This window comes from Erpetoichthys calabaricus, chromosome 3 (assembly GCF_900747795.2).
Source record: "Erpetoichthys calabaricus chromosome 3, fErpCal1.3, whole genome shotgun sequence".
Taxonomy (NCBI): domain Eukaryota; kingdom Metazoa; phylum Chordata; class Cladistia; order Polypteriformes; family Polypteridae; genus Erpetoichthys; species Erpetoichthys calabaricus.
In genome coordinates this window covers 265,070,182-265,089,120 of record NC_041396.2, presented here as the reverse complement: position 1 = coordinate 265,089,120, position 18,939 = coordinate 265,070,182, and the positions used below count along the sequence as shown (strand labels likewise).

Here is an 18,939-nt window from a genome sequence, read left to right as displayed (position 1 = left end):
AATATAATGGAAACCAAAAACCAGTCCCAATGCAGTGACTGCACTTCCCATTAGGCAGCAGGAGTTTGCTGAGGCTGATGGGAGGATCTTTGTTTTGCCTTTATTGAGCACAAAGTAGTGTAGCTGCCAAAGCGCAATCTCATCAAAGACCACCACTTTTTCTTCTCAGCTGATCACTGGATTGTCTTTTCTCTCATTGTGGGTTGTGTTTAGCCATGTTGAGTTACCATAAGTTGTTTCTTTCCCACCTTTTATTTATATCCATGCAATGCCGGGTACTTTGGATAACTAAATGCTAGCCCATTAAAAGTTACCCAGTGACCCCATATGTTAATGAAATAAGCAATGCAGAAGATACCCCAATGAAATGTTGTGCCATCAGTAGCTGATACCTGCAGTGTGCCCATTACCACCAGAATGAACTTCAGTCCAGGGAAAGGCAGACATAAAAAGCTGATGCCTGGATAAAATTCAAGTCCGCATGCAGAGAACTTGTTGTTCCACAGTGACAGGGTGGCTGGCAGGGTCAGCGCCCTGTGGCTTCAGGTTACCTAATGCTTTGTAACAAAAAGAGAGGAGGGGGGTTATTGGAAAAGAACAGGCTGAGGCTTGAATGTCTATTGTGTGATGGTTATCACTTGAGTTTGGGGAGGAGACACAGTGACATGTTAACACCTTAGGAAAATGAAAAAAGCTGCACGTTTCTGTGTCTGCCCAGAGCCCTAGATGCTGGACTGCAAGGCACATGGCCTCGTGTTCAGTTCCCACATGTGACTGAAAGAGAGGCACCCAGCCTGCTGGTACTTTAAATCTAGAAATATGGCATGAAATTATTCTACTGAAATTGGAATGGTGTTTGTTATGGAAAGGCCTTACATGACATCAGAATTCCTATCCCAGAGTCCATACATGACTCCACAGAGTCCTCCACCGAGAGCAATGTAGAAGTTTTTCTTTCTTACTTTGCTAGTAAAGCACTTTGGGATGGTGTTCACCTGGCAAAGGTATTATATAAATTATAAATCTGAAGGAGTACTTTGAAGAAATCTGAATTTGCATTACTTATTTAACTTGCTCAGTACAAAACGTATAGAAATGCGGAAACAGGAGTTTTATGTTATGCTAGTAAAACTCATTGGGGTACTGATGAGTATTGAAAGGCACTATATAAAAGAAGTAGTTTGAAAATGTTTTTAACACCAAAGATGAATGTGATATTAAATACTGGTAAAATGTATTGAAACACTAGGCACTGCGGAAGGGTGCTATATAAAAGCAGAAATTTCTAAATCTTTTTCTATCACCACTTACCTCTCCTATGTACCACTGCACAAACTGCAGAATTATGGAATGTGTTATTCTAACTCTTATGAAGATTTTCACCATATAGAATAGAATAGAATAGAATAGAATGCCTTTAATTGTCACTATACACATGTACAATGAGATTAAAAGCAGCTGCTTCAGTGCAGACATATATGTAGAACACAACAAGTAAATAAACAAATGGTGCAGAAAGTTGTGAAAAGTTGCAAAGAAGTTGCAAAAAAAAAGTTCTGCGACCACTGTATAAGATTGTTATTCCACTAACAACTTATGGACACTGCCAGCCCAGACACAGGGTACCATGATGTCACAGTGAATTTGTTCTCAGAAGATTAAACATCAGGAAGGCTTTGCGTTAAAAATTTGCCATCCATGGGTTTTAAGCCTGAGTTCTTTCTCCATTTCCAGAGGTGTTAAATTTGCCTTGCTCTCACCGCTCCTTTAATATCCATCCACATAGAGAGTGTAACCAGAAAGGGGCATTGCCCACTCTCCTTTTTGTCCTTAGTGGTTGTCCTGAATTTCTGGACCCTTCCAAGGTGTCTTCTGCTTTTCCTTCCTGAAAACAGAGAAGAATAGGGTCTGGAGCACTTCAACCATACTTTTATTGGTTCCCCCTGAGATCCCTAAATGTTCCTCACAATGTGATGCTGTTTAACCGGAGCACTTCGGGCCAGTGGCCTTGGCATTGTGTAGGACATTGGAGAGGATGCATAGTGCGCCACGACACCCTCACTACGAGGAGGATTTCACCTGCCTGGGTCTTCCCAAGTGGTATATATCTGTGATAAAGGTGGACAGTACATGTCTAAAGCTAACATATATCCTTGAAATTTCTTCCTGTCTTATATTCTTTTGTGAGATGCACCAAGGCTGCCACAGGGCACACTTTCACACGGCGGGCATACGGACATCTCGAGAGATGTGCAGCACAGTGATTAATGCGACTAAATTAATCTGATTAAAACACTTAGGGGGCTGAGATGCACAATGGTTAAAATCTCCCCCGAAGATGTGACCTCTGGGTCACAAAGTTGACACGTCTTCCTTAGAGTGGGTGAGAAAATAAGTAGACAGCTCATCCCGAAGGCCATTTTTACTCTCACAGGTGTTGACTGTGCATCTAGAGGTGAAGAAATTAAAGGGCCACAAGGGCATGTCGAAGACAGGCTCACACTTGAAACTGCTGGCCATTAGCCATGAGAAAACCGGTGGGTGCGGGGTCCAGCTCCTTAACCCTCAGGTATGCCAGTGGATATAATCGAGACTGGCACAAAAACTCCAAATCTGATGAGTACAGATCTCTACTATGGATCAGCATGCCAGTGAAGTAGCGTCTCTTTGGCACAATGACACCCCCCCAACACTGATACAGTCGGCAGGTTCGGCAGACTTCCCGGCACTGAGCCTTTCTTGCAGGCGTGTTTCCACTGGCAGAGACACAGGCTTTCAGCACTTGCCGAATTTCCCTCTGGGCTACGCCGCCTTGTGCTCTGCTTCCATTTTTCACTCTTTACTTAATGAATACCGGCTGCAGGGAGGCTTTTATGGCACTCCTTCATTCCTTTTCCCAATCACGGCACACTGTACCAGTAGCAGTTGCCCGGCACCCTCCAAGCTGCCAAGTTTTGGGATTGTTTTAACAGGACTGCTCACATTCACATCTGCGATAACCACACGGGATCTGATTTGCAGGCATTTCCTGTGGAAAAATGGCAGTGCAAGAAAAATTATATTGAAATGGAGAAAGTTTTCCTTTTTCTAAATAAATTCACAAATGGCTTTCTGTCAACCACTTATACACCATGACAACTAGTATTTTATATAGACAGACAACCCTTTTTTATATTGCAAACACTTGACAAGCACAGGCACAATTGTTTGCAAGTATTTGCGGCTCCCGCAGGTTAAGTGACATGCTGATGGTCACTGAGTGACACAGTGGTGGTGAGCTCAACTGACAACCTTGTGGATTGGAGTCCAGTGCCACTATTACTATTATCACTAGCAGTGCTACCCATCTGAGAATCTAAGTAATCAACCTAGACCTCAGTGTTAATGTTTGCAGTTTTTAATGCATGTAATAATAAAATGCATTGTATTTGTCATTTCAACAGATGACTCATCACAAACATTTGTAGCAATAAAATGCTTTATTACAAATGTTTGTGGTGCATCGTCTGTTGGAATGATAAATGCAATGCATATGTCTGTGTTTTATGCCATCTGGTATGGGATTCATAAAGGCAGTGTTAATGTTTGTGATGCACTGTCAATTGGAATGACAAATGCAATGCCCATGTCTCTCTTTTATGCCATCCGGTATGGGATTCGTAAAGGCAATGTTAATGTTAATGTTGGAATGACAAATAAAATGTATATGTCTCAATTTTATGCCATCCGGTATGGTACTCATAAAGGCAGTGTGATGCACCCTCTGTTGGAATGACAAAAGCAATGTATTATTTTCCTACAAATATTTGTGATGTGCCATTCTAAATGACCGAAACATAGCAACCATACTGACACATTTTATTAAGGTGAATTTAATTGGATGATTTCTTTATCCAAGGTGACTTACAATATTTGAGATACAATTAGTTACATTTCATTTGGTTTTTCCAATTGGAGCACAGGCATGTCAAGTGAAATGTTTACAGTCACACAGTGACAGTAGCAGAATTTGAACCCACAACTTCAGGGTTTAAGGTCCAAAGCCTTAACCACTACACCACATAACTTTCCTAGGGAACTACTGATAAAATCCTTGGACTGTGGAAAGTAAATAGATGTCTCCATTCTACTGTCCACCTGGTGATGTGGAGTGCAGCATATGCTATACTTTTTTTTCTCGTTTCAAATCAAATTAAAATTGACTTTTTTGGCTTCAGCATGTCACATACAGAATTGGAAAAGCAGATATGGTGAAGATGAAGGTGAATGAGATGTACTTGAGCACAGAGTCATCAGAATATTACTGTTACTGTGCCTTTCACAGTGTGTGCCATCACACAATGATTTAAAAAAGACACCAAAAGCAACGTAAAACAGCATCCCAGCTTGCCTCCTGTGAGACAGGCAGCAGCTTCCCTTGACACCGGGAAATCGTAGCCACTGTAGCTTGTCACGCTGAGGTCTCTTGGTGGCCTCCTTCACTTCGTCTTGCACAATCACTCAGTCTTTGCTCTCCAGATTTACAGCTCTGCCATACTCTTTCCATTTCTTCATGATTGATTTAACTGGACTGCAAGGGATATTCAGCGACTAGGATATTTTCCTGTCTCCATTCCCTGACCTGTGCTTTTCAATCACCTTTCCGTGAAGTTGCTTGAAGTGTTCTTTTGTGTGCATTGTATAGGTTGGTCAACAAGGTGGTCCTTTCACCTAATGTGCATGTAGACTACAATCAACTAAAACTCCACACCGGTGTCCTCTAAAGAACTAATTCTGGGACTTCAAAAACCAACTGGCTGCCCCAGTGATGGTTTAGGTGGGTCACATTAAAGAGAGTGAATACTTAATGAGATCAGTTATTTTGTGTTTTATATGCATAAATAATTGACACCACCTTGCAAACATCTGCTGTCACTTTGACAAGTCAAATTAAATCCACTGTGATCCAATGTTGTATAACAATAAAATGTGAAAACATCCAAGGGGGTGAATACTTTCTATAGGCACTCTAAATAAACAAAGTAAAATAGTCCTACGAGTGGATGGTACTACCTAAAAATGGAGAACGATTCATTCCTATTAAGAGTAAATTTCTTTTTACAGTATCATCAACTTTGTGCAGTATCATCAACATTGTGACAAAAAAGGAAAAGAATTCTCTTTCTTTCTTTCTTTCTTTCTTTCTTTCTTTCTTTCTTTCTTTCTTTCTTTCTTTCTTTCTTTCTTTCTTTCTTTCTTTCTTTCAACAATAATGGTATCACCTAGACTAATTGTTTTCCTCCTTTTTGACAAGCGTAGTTTTCAGATTTATTAACTTTTTGTGAATCGGGGATGGTTGTCTAGCGGCTTATTTCATTGTTGATCGATCGAAGGTCCAGTCTGTATATGGAATCCCACTTGGAGTTTGAAGCTGCTCAGTTCAATGACAATCAAAGATCCAGAGGCACTGTGGGTGTCCACTGGAGTGGAGGCAGTTTTGAGCTGATCGATTCCACGAGTTATTATTAATGTAAATGACCATGCCTGCTATTTTGTTCTATGGACAAGTGCCAGATCATGGAGCTGCAGTTGGGAACCACTGACCGGCCTTTTTATCTCAAAACAATTCATCGTCAACCTCTCTTATTCCACATCATGGTTGCTGGTGCCGAAGCCTCTCCCAGCAGCGCTAGACATAAGCAGGAAATTAAACCTGCGGCATGTGAGGTGCCAGTCCATCCCAGGGCACACTTACAAGCACGTATCTCTTTCAGTATTAACAATTAACACAATACAAATAACCTTGGTGGGAACATCTGAGAAAAATCTCACCAAGTGTGCATACTCAAAGGAAGTGTTTGAGAGCAAGAACCACTGGGCTACTTCTATATAATGTGAATACAATGACATTAAAACTTTTCAACACCCTTACTTCATTTGGAGAGGGTAATATCTTGTTGTAGCAACATAAAATGCCAGCCTTTTTTAAATAAATTAATAATAAAACTCCAATCAAACTTCTTTCCTTCTTTCTTGAAAGCCCTAAGTTGACAGGCCCATTGCTGAGCAGTGGCTCATTATGGAATTCTTGACAAATCTCTTCTCATGTCCTCACTCCAGGTATATAAATGTGAATCACTGTTAAAAAAGGGAGCAGGCACAATCACCCTAAAGGTCTTTGGGAGTGATTTCACTCTCTCATGGCATTACTCCAGGCCTTACGTACAAGGGGACACACTGGACTGGCAGTGCAGATTCGCTTATTTCTTCCCGGCACACATAAGGCATAATGGTGGCAGGCCAGATGAGTTTCTCATTTCTAAAGCAAGCAGGAGCTGCACTTAAGCCATTCTTGTGTTTCTCCTGTTTCTTCTCTTTCCTTTGTGTATTTCCTCCACCCTGAGGCAAAAAATTTCATCAAGTGCAACTGCAATTATTGAACCTGCAGATATACTCACTCACACACACACACACATACACAATTTTCTTGTTGTACTTTGTGACACAGTTGTCTTTTTTGAGGCTGGGAGGCTTGCAGTTGATAGAACGAACATGCACTTCTTTTCTTTTTTTTTGCTGGTGACTGTCTATTTGGTGGATACTCGTTGGGTTTTTAATTGAGTCATTTCAGCTGATATTTGTGTCATCCTGCTCTCAGATCACTTAGATTGGAAATCCGCCTGTGGCTAATAACCAGGCCGACTACTTTAGTCTGAGCCAGGTCTTGTCTTCCATGTAGTAAATTGGGCTGGGGAGGGCGGCTGTAGGCAGTATGCCTTGTTAGCCATGCATTAAAATTTACAAATAAGTGCAAACGGGCCTCTTCACTAGTCCCCCACCCCTTCTGGAAATCCCCCACCTCCTGAAGGCATGGCAGCTTTCCCAGCTTGCCTAGACAGGAATTTCATCAAGCCTGCAGAATGATGGCTAGTGAATAAGGTAACACGAAATGGGGGAACTGAATTAACTTTGGATTGGGGGAAGGAATGGCCTTTCACAATTTTGAAATGTTTGCCCAGCAACTCAGCTTCTCAGTGTGGAAAGAACGTTACTGTACTGTTTCGATTTCAAGGCACTATATAAAATAAAAATGTAGGTCTCAGGTGTTGCTCAGGTGAAATCCATCAAGCCACAGTCAAACAAAATGGAATTGTCAACAGGACATCTTTGTGTAAAATATTTATTTATGTCATTTATTGTACAGATGATATTTTATATATTTTTCCATTATGCTGCGCTTTAAAGACAGCTTTTTTTTTTTTAATTTGGAAGGATGAAAAATCTTGCAAAATAAATAGATGAATGCTAATAGCTCCTAAGTGGATTGTCATTTCTTATATTACCCTGTAAGACTGTGGCCATTTTCACTTTGTGCAAGTTATTAGGAAACGCCACAGGGATTAGCACATGAGAAGAGACCGGCTCATATGTGACAAGAATAATGGAGCAAAATAAAACAGGAAGCCATTTAGCATGCTTAGTTTAGGAAGGAGTGAGATACACAGAGGCGGCAGACTTGGTGTTGAATATCAGAACTTCTCCTAAGACCTGAAAGTCTGAAGACAACACAAATGCCATTGGCCATTCTGAGAGCTTACCTGTTAGAGGTAGTTTAGCCTGGACCGTAACCTCTAAGGGTGCCAATGCTGTCGCACCCTCTGACTCGCTGTATGACCGGGCTCATAATGGAGCTGTGTAATATGCAGTAACCTCCATCCATTCAATAATAAAGCCTGCGTAATCCATTTCAGAGTGCGATCCCCGGACCCCAGGGGGGCAGCAGTAGGAATGGGGCAGCAGTATGAAGTAGCATTTGTTGTAAAACGATACGGTGACATTTTTACATTTTATATCAGTACATAATATAAAGTAACACAATGTTAGGAATGCTTGATAATCAATGAATGCGCTTTGAGACTTTGTGATATAAAATAGGCAGAGCCAAAGCAGAGGATCAGAGAGGCACTGCTCTCTGTGCATTCTGAAGAAGAAGTTTCAGGGTTGAGCAGCTCAGGTAGCTGGAGCAAATACAAATGCTTTAGAGAGGTTCTGGTTTAATTTCAAGTAAGTGTACACCAGTAAACTTTGAAAGTTGCTATCTCTTTTTAGTTCTGCCTTTCTCTATTTTTACTAAGAGTAATGCATGAAATTTGAACTGCAAGTGTGAGTGTGGGATTTGCAGTAGACCTACCAGCACTGTTTCTTGCCTTGTACCCAGTGCGGGTGTAACACAAACAAGATTAAGTAGGTTTGAGAATCTGTGTGTATCTTGGGACCACTGTAGTGTGTACATGGCTGGTTTAAGCAAACCTTTAAACAAATTTTGTGGAGAATTAACTTGAGGATATAGCCACATATGTGCCATGCACTGTTCAATACAAATAGATAACTCTTTATCATTACACCCTGAGTTTAATAACACATTTGAAACATATCTGCTCCCAAGGGGATTGAGAAACTGTAGTGTGTTATGATACTACATTTTGATGATGTTTATTATAATATTGAACTTTTTCATGAATATTCTCATTTTTGAAAGGTGTGGCTCTGATATCGGTCTGTAACTTGTATGATCACCTATTCAACTTACAGAAATGATCAACTTACAGAATTTGCCAATAATGCTGCACTATATAACAAAATGTGGTGTTAGCAGTTTATTTTGACTCAGATTTTACAGTTCAAGGTCACATATTATGACAACAGAGTCCAATTTGCTGTACTGTCATGAGTTGCTATTTAATATGACATCTGAATGCAAGTTTAGCTTTGTGACTTGTGTCTTCATATTCCACGTGTTCGGTGATGACATCACATGCTACTATATTGTCACAACGTAATGATGGATCTAATTCTAATATCATGACATGACCACTTGATGTATAGTATGTATTGTCAGTCTCAGGACTTGTGCCATTGTATTCCACTGCCTTATTATGGCATCATTTATTGTAATGGTGGCATTTGAAGGTAGTTTTAAAATCATGACGTATAACATCAGAACCCACTGTTGTGAAATGACATCACTTGCTGTATAGTAAAACAAAAGGGTCCAACTTCCTGTAATGTCATGAGTTGCTGTTTAATATGACATCTGAATGCAAGTTCAGCTTGCATTCAGATGTCATATCAAACTGTTTAATATTTTATATATTTAATATTTTTATATATTTTATGTCTTCATATTCCACATGTACAGTGATGACATCACATGCTATCTATTATGACATTAAAGTCTAACTGTATTGTCACAGCTTAATGATGTCAGGTTCCAGTGTCATACCATACATGAAGTGTTCAGGGTCTAATTCTAATATCATAACATGACCACTTGATGTATAATATGTATTGTCAGTCTCAGGACTTGTGCCATTGTATTCCACTGCTTATTATGGCCTTATTTACTATAATGGTGGCATTTGAATTTAATCAAAATCATGACATATAACATCAGGTTCCACTGTTATGAAATGACATCACTTGATGTATAATGTGAGTCTAATTTTGAAGTCATAATGTACAGTTTTCAAATATATTTCTTTTTATTAAGTGACCAGTAACGGCGCACTGACTTGACACTTGACTTGAGCATTCCTAGTTTTCATTCTCTGTATCTGTACGTTTAGCATTCATTTGCTCAGAGGTTGATGCGCTTGCTGCTTCCTGAGCAGCTCTTCTTTTCTCCACCCTAGCGGTCCGCTTCTTCTCCTCTTTCGTCGGCATCTATTTGCGTTAAAACTGATTAAGTCAGTGTTTGTGTTGCATTTACTTAGTAGGTTTTCCTTAATTTTTCACTTACGCTAGCACTTAAGTCTTCAATCTGCCTCAAGAATGATTTAAGATATGAAGAGGTAGGGGAAGTGACAGCAAAGGTGGTAGGGATGAGAACGGCACTCATACGCATGTGCCGCACAGCCGACCTGCTGGCCGCTGCCAAGACTTTATTTCTACAATAAAATAAAATAAAAATAAAAACAGGAATAACCTTGGAGATCAATCATCACCCCGAATGCGGATAGTAGATGTCACGTAGTATATGTGTACCAAATTTCAGGTCAATATTTCAAACGGTTTGCGAGCTACAGGTGATTTAAAATCCTGGACAGACAAACAAACAGCCACGGTAGCGTATTATATAAGAAGATTAGGTAGACTTCCACTTATGAGCCCAGATATTGTACAATAATTACAAATACAGTGTGATATTTAATCACAGAACATAATGTTTAAACATGAACAGAGAAAGTTGCAGCCTATGTAAAAATATGCATGCAAGTTACATATGTTGGATGGGCTTAAGCTCACATTCCAACTCTTCTAAGTCAACTATGTTTTGAAAAGGATCAGCCTGTAGGCAAATTATAACAATTTAATTTGGACAGGAGACTGAAAACAAGCCCATCAAATACAATGTCCCATCTGCACCGATGTACTAAATCATACTCCATGTGCTTAGTGACGACATCACATATTAGATGTATGTATAATGTAAATGTCATGGCTTATACAGTATCTTATGATGTCAGATTGCACTGTCTTCTGAGGTCATCACTTCCTCTACAATGTGGCAAAGAGCTTTATCATCTCATTATATAACATGTTCGGTATTGTTGTATAGAAATTTAAATATCATGACATATGTTATATTTTGCAGTGCATGTGATTTCATGAACTGTTCTATAACAGGGGTTCTTAAACTTTTTTGTCATGACCCAATGTGGCCCTTTTTAGGGTCTTCAAGACTCATTCTTTGTTGAATGCCAGCGTGACCCATTTGAGTCACACCCGATAGTTTATAAAACCCTGTGGTATTGTATGATATCAGACTAATTTAAGTGTCATTGTGATAGTAATGGCCCAAAATGCCATCATCTACTATATAATATACTGTCATAGCCTTAATTCAATATCATAATATACATATGTTACCATATTTCATGGGTTCAGTGATAACATCATTTACTGTGTAACATACATCAGAGTCTCATTTCAGTGTCATGATGAATGACAGCAGAGACTGCTGATCCTGTAATATCCATGCCACCACTTGGTGGGCATTATGACGTCTAATTTCAGTTAGTTATGACTAGTGATGAGCAAAGCAATTCACACAAAATTGAATCTGCAGCACAATGCATCACAGACACATCAGTATTTTCCTTCACAAAATAAATAGCGACGATATTTATGCTATTTACACAAGAAATAAGCCGTTCAGCTCTCGTCTCAAAGTATTTGTATGCAATAATTCCTCATGTAACTACTTTGTCATTTAGCATTTAAATATAGATCTGCAGTGAAAAAAAAAATCACCAGACATGTGCATTTCTTCAGCTAGGATAAAGCGATCACCACAAAACTGTGGGATTTTTTTCAGCGGTGGCCGTGTACTGAGTTTTCCTGTAGTATAAGATGTGCAAGATGGTGCATTTTAGTGTATGGAAAATATGCAGCATGTCACATTATTAAAAAACATATTGAACTCCTCTGCGGGAATGTGAAGGAAAGGCAGAAAGAGAATTGATTTTACTGGTGTGGGATGGATTATACAAATTATTACTATACTGTATTATTATATTATACACATGATTATTATAAACAGCTGCAGAAATGCACACAGGCATTTGAATGAGGCTTTAGGGAGCAGTATTCCTTATTTTCCACCCAATAAAATCCCTCTAAAATCCCAAAAAAACTTTTTTGCGAGTTTCATATTTTGCAATCAAAAAACAAAATGTATTATTTGTATTTACTAAATAAAAAAATGCATGTGAGTCGAAACTTGCCAGTTTCGTTCATCTCTAGTTATGACAACATTTTCCAGTGCCTCGTGAAGACATCATGTGTTGCACATTATGGTGTCAGTACAGCTGGTATAAACACAGTGTTTGTGGTTCTTCTTATCATGGACTCTGCTTTTCAGTGCAGCATATTGAGACATCAGGTGCCACTATTATTTTCATCTCTTTCACTGTCACCCTCCTCCTGCAGTCCCATGATGCCATGTTGCCCATAGTACTTTATGATTTTCAATTTGAGAATGCTGCGTTATTGTATGCTATGTCGTCTATTGATTCTTTTCTCCTGAGATGACATCATTTATACTGTATCATGATATCAGAGGCTGCTGTCAGGAAGCCAAGGAGAAGTGAGCCTCGTGCGACCGTTTCAATTGAGTATTTTCTCATTACGTTGTCAGAGCATATTACACTGTACGCCAAGCCAGGTGGCCCTGGCTCATTATGTCCTTCTTTTTTTTTTTTGTAAAGCCCACAAAAGTTGCTTTGAAGTGAATGGTGCGTTTCCTTTTAAGGATCTTTTGAAATATACAGCCACCCCCCCCCCCCCCAACCTTTACACACCCCACCACAGGCACCTTTGAATCGTCGGGGACTTTGATCCACATTGCGCCGCGTTTAGTTTTTCAGATGCAGAAATTTCTATGCATGAGCTAACCTCGTCCCACGCGATAAGATGCATTGAAAAATCGGCTCTTGCCAGTCCACTATTGTTTTGCTGGCTTTTTTGTCTCGCCGTATCAGCTTTACTATACGCAGCGTGGGCTTTTAAGAGAGGTTAAAAGATTTAGATTTCTTGCTATCAAGGGCACGGAAAGACAGGAGCGGAGAAGCCGCTGCCGCATATTAAAACCCTGGAGGTACTGATAAGGTTAACTTCACACAGGCCAGGAGCGCATGGGGAGAAAAGAAAATTGTCAATCAAGAAGCAGTTAGCTGCTGCCTGCAGGCTAGCGATGTCCTAGCGGGGACAAGGCCTGGCGGGCTGAGCATCAAGCCTGCCACACGCCATTGTTGGCTAAGCACTGGAGATGACCGACTGCTTCTTTAGAGGGCCATCAGAGTCCAGGACCTGTGGTTCGAGTGAGAAGTTGATGGGCTCAGATCTGAGGAGGTGGCAGAGAACCACAGGCCAGTGTGGAGAAGAACGTGAGTTCATCCCTGGAAAATATAAAAAAAAAAAAGATAAAACAGAGAATGTTTGTGTGAGATTGGCACCATCAGATGAACTGCGGCCCATGTTTACATTCCAGTGGCACATTCGCTTCCTGCTTGGTCCAGGTGTCTCCATGGAATGTCAGCCTGCTTACATGTTTGGGCATCCCTTTAAAGCAGATTTTTAAGCACCATCTGAGCTAGAAGCCAATAGTCAGGGCACCTCTTAGCATAGGGGTGTGTGTGTGGGGGGGGGGGTCCACCTATCCTGAACAAAGGAAAAATGGTAAAAGATAGTGGTGACCACCGGTGACAAAGGTCAGGATCCATCAATGGAGCTTTCATAAGTGGAAATATGAGAGTGACAGGGAAGGCCCTCTGTCAACGGTTTCAGGCCCTGATAACCTTGCAGCTCTGTCTCTTCATCCCTAAAACTGAACCTAGCACCTCTATTCAGTGGGCAACCACTCCACACAGATGTTTGTAGCACCCTGTCTATAAGGCATGACTGAAATGTAAAATATATTGAGGCTGACAGTTGCTTCAGTAAACTTTTACTGCAAGGGGCCAATGGAGCTGAAACTTGGCAGCAGGAGGGGGGCTGTTTTCATTAAAGCCACCTGAATCATATTCCTTATGTCAACGGAAGACCCCCCACTCCCAGAAGATTATCAGTAAAATGCTCAGGACACCGGGAAATTGAGAAATGTAGCACTCGTGCCGCCTACATCCAGGAGTGCTGTGAGCAATTAATTACCCGTGAAAGTTTGTTGCACAGCAGGAGGCGCAATGGAGCACAGCCTCAGAAACACAAGGAGAAACAATTGTGCAACTGTTTGTCATACTGATGTGCTCTACAGAATGTCGGGGGGCTCCCTGTTGTTCTGCCCTTAGTGTCCTTGAGCTCTCAGTATCTGTTCCTTCCTGGTCATAGCCATGAGGCGCTAAGGCTTGTTGAAAAAGCAACAAGAAAGCTGGAAAAAAATACCCATCCAGCACAGGGCAAACCTGAGCAAGAGAACAGACATGCTAGGGAGACTTCAAAAAGATGTCCTTTAGTGCACCTTATTTAAAAGACGTTTACTGGAATGCTCCCAGAATGCACCTCTGTGTGAGATGTCTCAGTATATGTCAGGTGAGCTGTCTCAGTATATGTCCCAGAATGCACCATCTATTATATTGGTCATTTAGTGTGCTGGATGAGCTATCACAGTACATATCCCAGAATGCAGCTGGTGTCAAATTTTCTCAAGTAATGCTGCTTTAATGTTTTATGTGCCTAGTGCAATGAAATTATTTCTTGCATGGGCCCAATTTTATTTAGTAATGAATTAGAAAAACTTGTTACTGTACTGGGTGACGCAGTGGGTAGCGCTGCTGCCTCGCAGTTTGGAGATCTGGGGACCTGGGTTCGCTTCCCGAGTCCTCCCTGCGTGGAGTTTGCATGTTCTCCCTGTGTCTGCGTGGGTTTCCTCCGGGCGCTCCGGTTTCCTCCCACAGTCCAAAGACATGCAGGTTAGGTGGATTGGCGATTCTAAATTGGCCCTAGTGTGTGCTTGGTGTGTTTGTGTGTGTCCTGCGGTGGGTTGGCACCAATGTTCCCTCTAAGCTGAGCGCGTGAGCAATCGCTCACACGAATTCAGAGCGTCGCACATACTTCCCGCACGATCGCTCATTCCGAAGGCGTCGCTCGTACATATCGCACGATCGCTCTCTCCGACCGTCGGAGCTGGTGCTCATAAATTTTTGGCTTAAACAAAATGTCGCTCATAAACAATGTTTTTTGCTCACTATATGCTACTCCTTAGAGGGAACATTGGTTGACACCCTGCCTGGGATTGGTTCCTGCCTTGTGCCCTGTGTTGGCTGGGATTGGCTCCAGCAGACCCCCGTGACCCTTTGTTCGGATTCAGCGGGTTGGAAAATGGATGGATGGATGGATGGATGGATGTTACTGTACTGATTATGTTTTGAGAATATTTCTACTTTACTTGAGTATATTTTCTTTCATCATGGCAAATAGTTACTTTTACTCTGATATATTTTGCAAGATACATTATATTACTGTAATATTAAACTAGAAAATAAAACGACTACATAAATATGTACAATGATTTACTCAATCAGTTAACTAAATATAGGCTAGGATATAGAAACTCTGAGATGATGGTTCTAACACCCGAGTCATGTCAAGCACAGTCTACTGATAGACAATTCATGAGCGATTAATATTTTTCAAATGATGCTTGTCAGGGAATTATGGGAACAAATCGAATCAGTTGAGCTTAATCGGGGATGTTTAAAGCGTATGTGTTATGCCGTTAGCCACTTTTGTTTAGATATTTAAATTGCATGTGCAAGCACTGCCTGCCTAATTCATGATTTTTGTTCACCTCACTGAGAAATAAATCGTAATTGGTGAATGAGAACTCTGTCATTGATCATTTTCTCATCCATCATACAAGTACAATATGTATGTGCTCACCCTATGATCGACTGGCGCCTGTCTAGGGATTGTTCCTGCCTTGTGTCCCATGCCTGCTGGTGTAGGCTCCAGTTTCCCTCTGCCCCAACTCTGGAGTGGGTAAGGCTCATTGGACATTTTTAGCCATGGGTTTTGGAAGAGCCATCTAAATTCATATCCCAGAATGGGCCTTGAAGCCCGATTTTGTCTTAGCTTTGCTGGACAACCTGTAAATCCCAGAATGCACCACTTTGTAAATATTTCTCTTATACCTGCTAGGTGAGTTGTCTCAGTATGCCCTGTATCCATGCATGCATTTTGATATCAGCTTTTACTACAGAGTGTACATTTCTTAGAATGCACTTTGGTTGCAGCCTTTCTCTGTAACTTGCCAGATGAGTTGATTTTTTATTTATGTGCCTGAATGTGCTTTTCTGTCTGTAGTGTGAATATTATTATTTCTTATTCGGCTGACGCCTTTATCCAAGGTGACTTACAACATTTGAGATATAATTGGTAATGGGTCAGGTCAGGTTGGGGAGCATGCACTGCTAACAGTGTGTTGCTGCACCCACCACATGACAAAACAGCTTGGGATCCTGGTTGAAAACCCCCCAGTCCAGTCCCACCCTCCAGAAATGACCCTCTATCTGCCACAGCCAGGTGTTACATGGGTGTCCCCTTGGCCTGGTCCAGCCACTCGGGTCCTCAACAATGAGGATCTTACGAGCCGGATCACCCTCAGGGAATCGCGTCACATGGCCGTAGTGCCGTAACTGACACTCCCTCATAATGCAAGTAATGAGCCTCATTCAGGACTCCATGAGCAACTGTACATTTGACACAAAGTCAACCAGCAGTACTCGAAGATTCTCCGAAGAGACACAGTACCAAAGGAGTCCAGTCTTTGTCTTAGGTCACTGGATAGCGTCCATATCTCGCAATCATATATAGCAAGACTGGAAGCACCAAGACTCTAAAGACCTTCGTCCTTTTGCATAGATATCGGGAGTGCCACACACCCCTTTCCAGTGACCTCATGACCCCCCGTGCTCTCCCAATCCATCTTGACTTCATAGGAAGAGTCACCAGAGACATGAATGTCACTGCCAAGGTGAGTAAGCCCCTCGCCTTAATTGGTAACATTTCTTTTGTTTTTCCAGGTAGAGCACAGGCAGGGTCACACAGTGTCAGTAGAAGGATTTGAACCCACAACCTCAGGGTTTGAAGTACCAAGCCTTTCCCACTATGCAGTAAATAAGAATTGTGGAATTCCAAAAGTGTGAAAGAAAATCAAATGTGTTAAAAATGTGGGCATATGCAGTGGCATAAAGTACCAAGGGATCCATGAAGAAAAGACAGAGCTGAGAAATCGTGCACTGCCTTGTTGAATTCAGGCTTTTCATATTATTCAAGAGTGTAGAAGGTCCACCAATTCAGTGACCACTTGTGTCTTCTTCAAATGTCCTTATGCTGTGACTATCTCCCCACTTTTGAGATCACCTCTCAACCCAGACACAGCGCTAATATCATTTCTCTTCTGTTCCTCTTCAGCTACCTCCGATGGGACAAGACAAGGCCTGGAGAGCATAAGAGGAGGATCCTGCCAAAGCAAGGGCATGAAGGTCATACTCAAAGTCGGACAGAGTGAGTATGGAATGTCATTTTCTCTCCCCCTTTTTCTGTTCATTTGCTTTCTGTCTTCCCATCCCATAGAGCTTGCTGTGAGCTTGGCTCCTAGATTGCCTTAGGATCCCTGGTGTTTGCAGCAAATGACAGTTTAATCCACACTGTCTGGGGGTCAGTGTTCTGTTTCCCTTTGGAGAAGGCCTGGTATTCGGCTAGGGTGGGGTAAGGGAGTCCAGGTAAAGGCTTTATCTAGGTACTTGGAGAACAGGAATTGGCTCCTGACCTCCAGAAAGGAAGGAAACAAAAAACAGCTTTTTGAAGCCCCGTCAGCAAGCTGCTGTCAGTCTTCGTGTTGCGCCTTTCCAGCTGAGTCGCCTCAGGGCTGCCTATAGTGCTCGGTAATAAGGACTGACAGAATATTCTGGGATAAAAGTCCTCTTTTCTAGGCAGTATGGAAGACGTTGTAAAAGACCTGAAGCAGCACTTTGTGCTGCCGTAGTGGGCCACGGCTGTGCTTTATTATGAGCTCAAACTTCTACCTGGTGGTCCGGAAAAGCGGTAAGATTACTCACTTGATTAATTAAAGATTGTTATTTATCTATTTTTAGTTACACAATCTGTTTAAAAAAATAATTTAAGTTTGCCTTGGCCAGTTTTACCCTAGTCATGATCCACTAAGCCTAAGTAAGAGAAATGATAAAAAAGATGAAGATCTGTATAGTGTGTGAAAATAAAATTATCCCTCTGTTTCCAAGCGTATGTGTATCCCATAACAGGGTGTTGCAGATTGTCCCAGCAGAAACCAACCCTGGACTGGACACCAGATTGAGAAACTGTAAACATTTGTACAGGTCCTGCCATGACCTCATTTCCAATACTAAGGGCCTGCTTTCAGTGCTTTTCACTAGGTGAGTTCTGTCCCAGTGTAGCACTAGCAATAGGATAAGAACCTTAAGTCCAAAAATACCACATTAATTTGACTGGACACAGTCTACCTTACTGATATGCAGCAGAAGCAGCATCTCCACAAAATGATATGGAAATTGGGAGTTATGTTGGCAGGAAGCAACCTTGGATGAAATGTTAGTCCGTCATCAACCAGATTCACTCATTCCTATAGAAATTAAGAGTCATTAACTAATGTAACACTTTGAGATGTAAGATTAAACCTAGCGCCTGGAAAAAGGGTTATAGATGCTTTAGAAAGAATGAGGTTTCCATAAAGACAGTATGTCTGGTTTTGTATTGTACCCAAGTCCTTAAAGTTGCTGCACTTACTCTGCTGTCCACAGCATTTTCTGTCTTCATACATCACTGGATGTGCCCCTCCAAACTAGGTTAGGCTTGACTACTCTAGTTGTAGCTTTGGCCAAGAGAAAAGTTCTTCAGATGGTACTCGGCTTTCATCAAGTGTCCACTGACCACAACCACAACACTCTACAGTTGGTGGGTTGACAGTGTTGGCCAGCTCACTGCCCCTCTCCTTCTTGCTTCCAGCTCATCTACTCCATCTTTTACCAGTGCCAGCACTGCCTCTCCCAATCTCCAGACTGCTGATCATCTCCATATATTCCCAACCTCTTACTCAAATCCTTGTCATTAAACTCCACCTCAACTGTGCTGGAAATTTCAGACAGCCCTCCTCCTGTGGAAACAACCACGTTTGCCATCCTCTGTCCTTACAGTCTTTTGCTAGATAATGGTATTTGCCAGTTTTCTATTCTACTTCCTCCTCACAGCCTTCTAACCACAGTACAGCTAAGTCTTCCCTTCTGTTGACAGATAACCCCATCTGGCCTGAGGGTAGCAGACAGTATCACCTGAATGAAGGTGTTTTCTTCCCACATTAACTCTCATCTCTACTTTGTTTGCCTACTGAAATAGGTTGGGTTTTCACTGAGTTTCAGACTGTAA

General features: G+C 41.5%; 1 protein-coding gene across 2 annotated transcripts in view; it reads left to right on the top strand.

The window, feature by feature from the left end:
* The window catches only part of efnb3b (ephrin-B3b), a 401,429-nt gene that overhangs the window by 314,900 nt on the left and 67,590 nt on the right, over positions 1-18,939 (top strand). For both annotated transcript variants that reach the window (XM_028798188.2, XM_028798186.2), the window contains exon 3: positions 16,951-17,043. In XM_028798188.2, the coding sequence (XP_028654021.1) occupies positions 16,951-17,043 (93 nt within the window). The remainder of the gene's footprint in view (positions 1-16,950; positions 17,044-18,939) is intronic.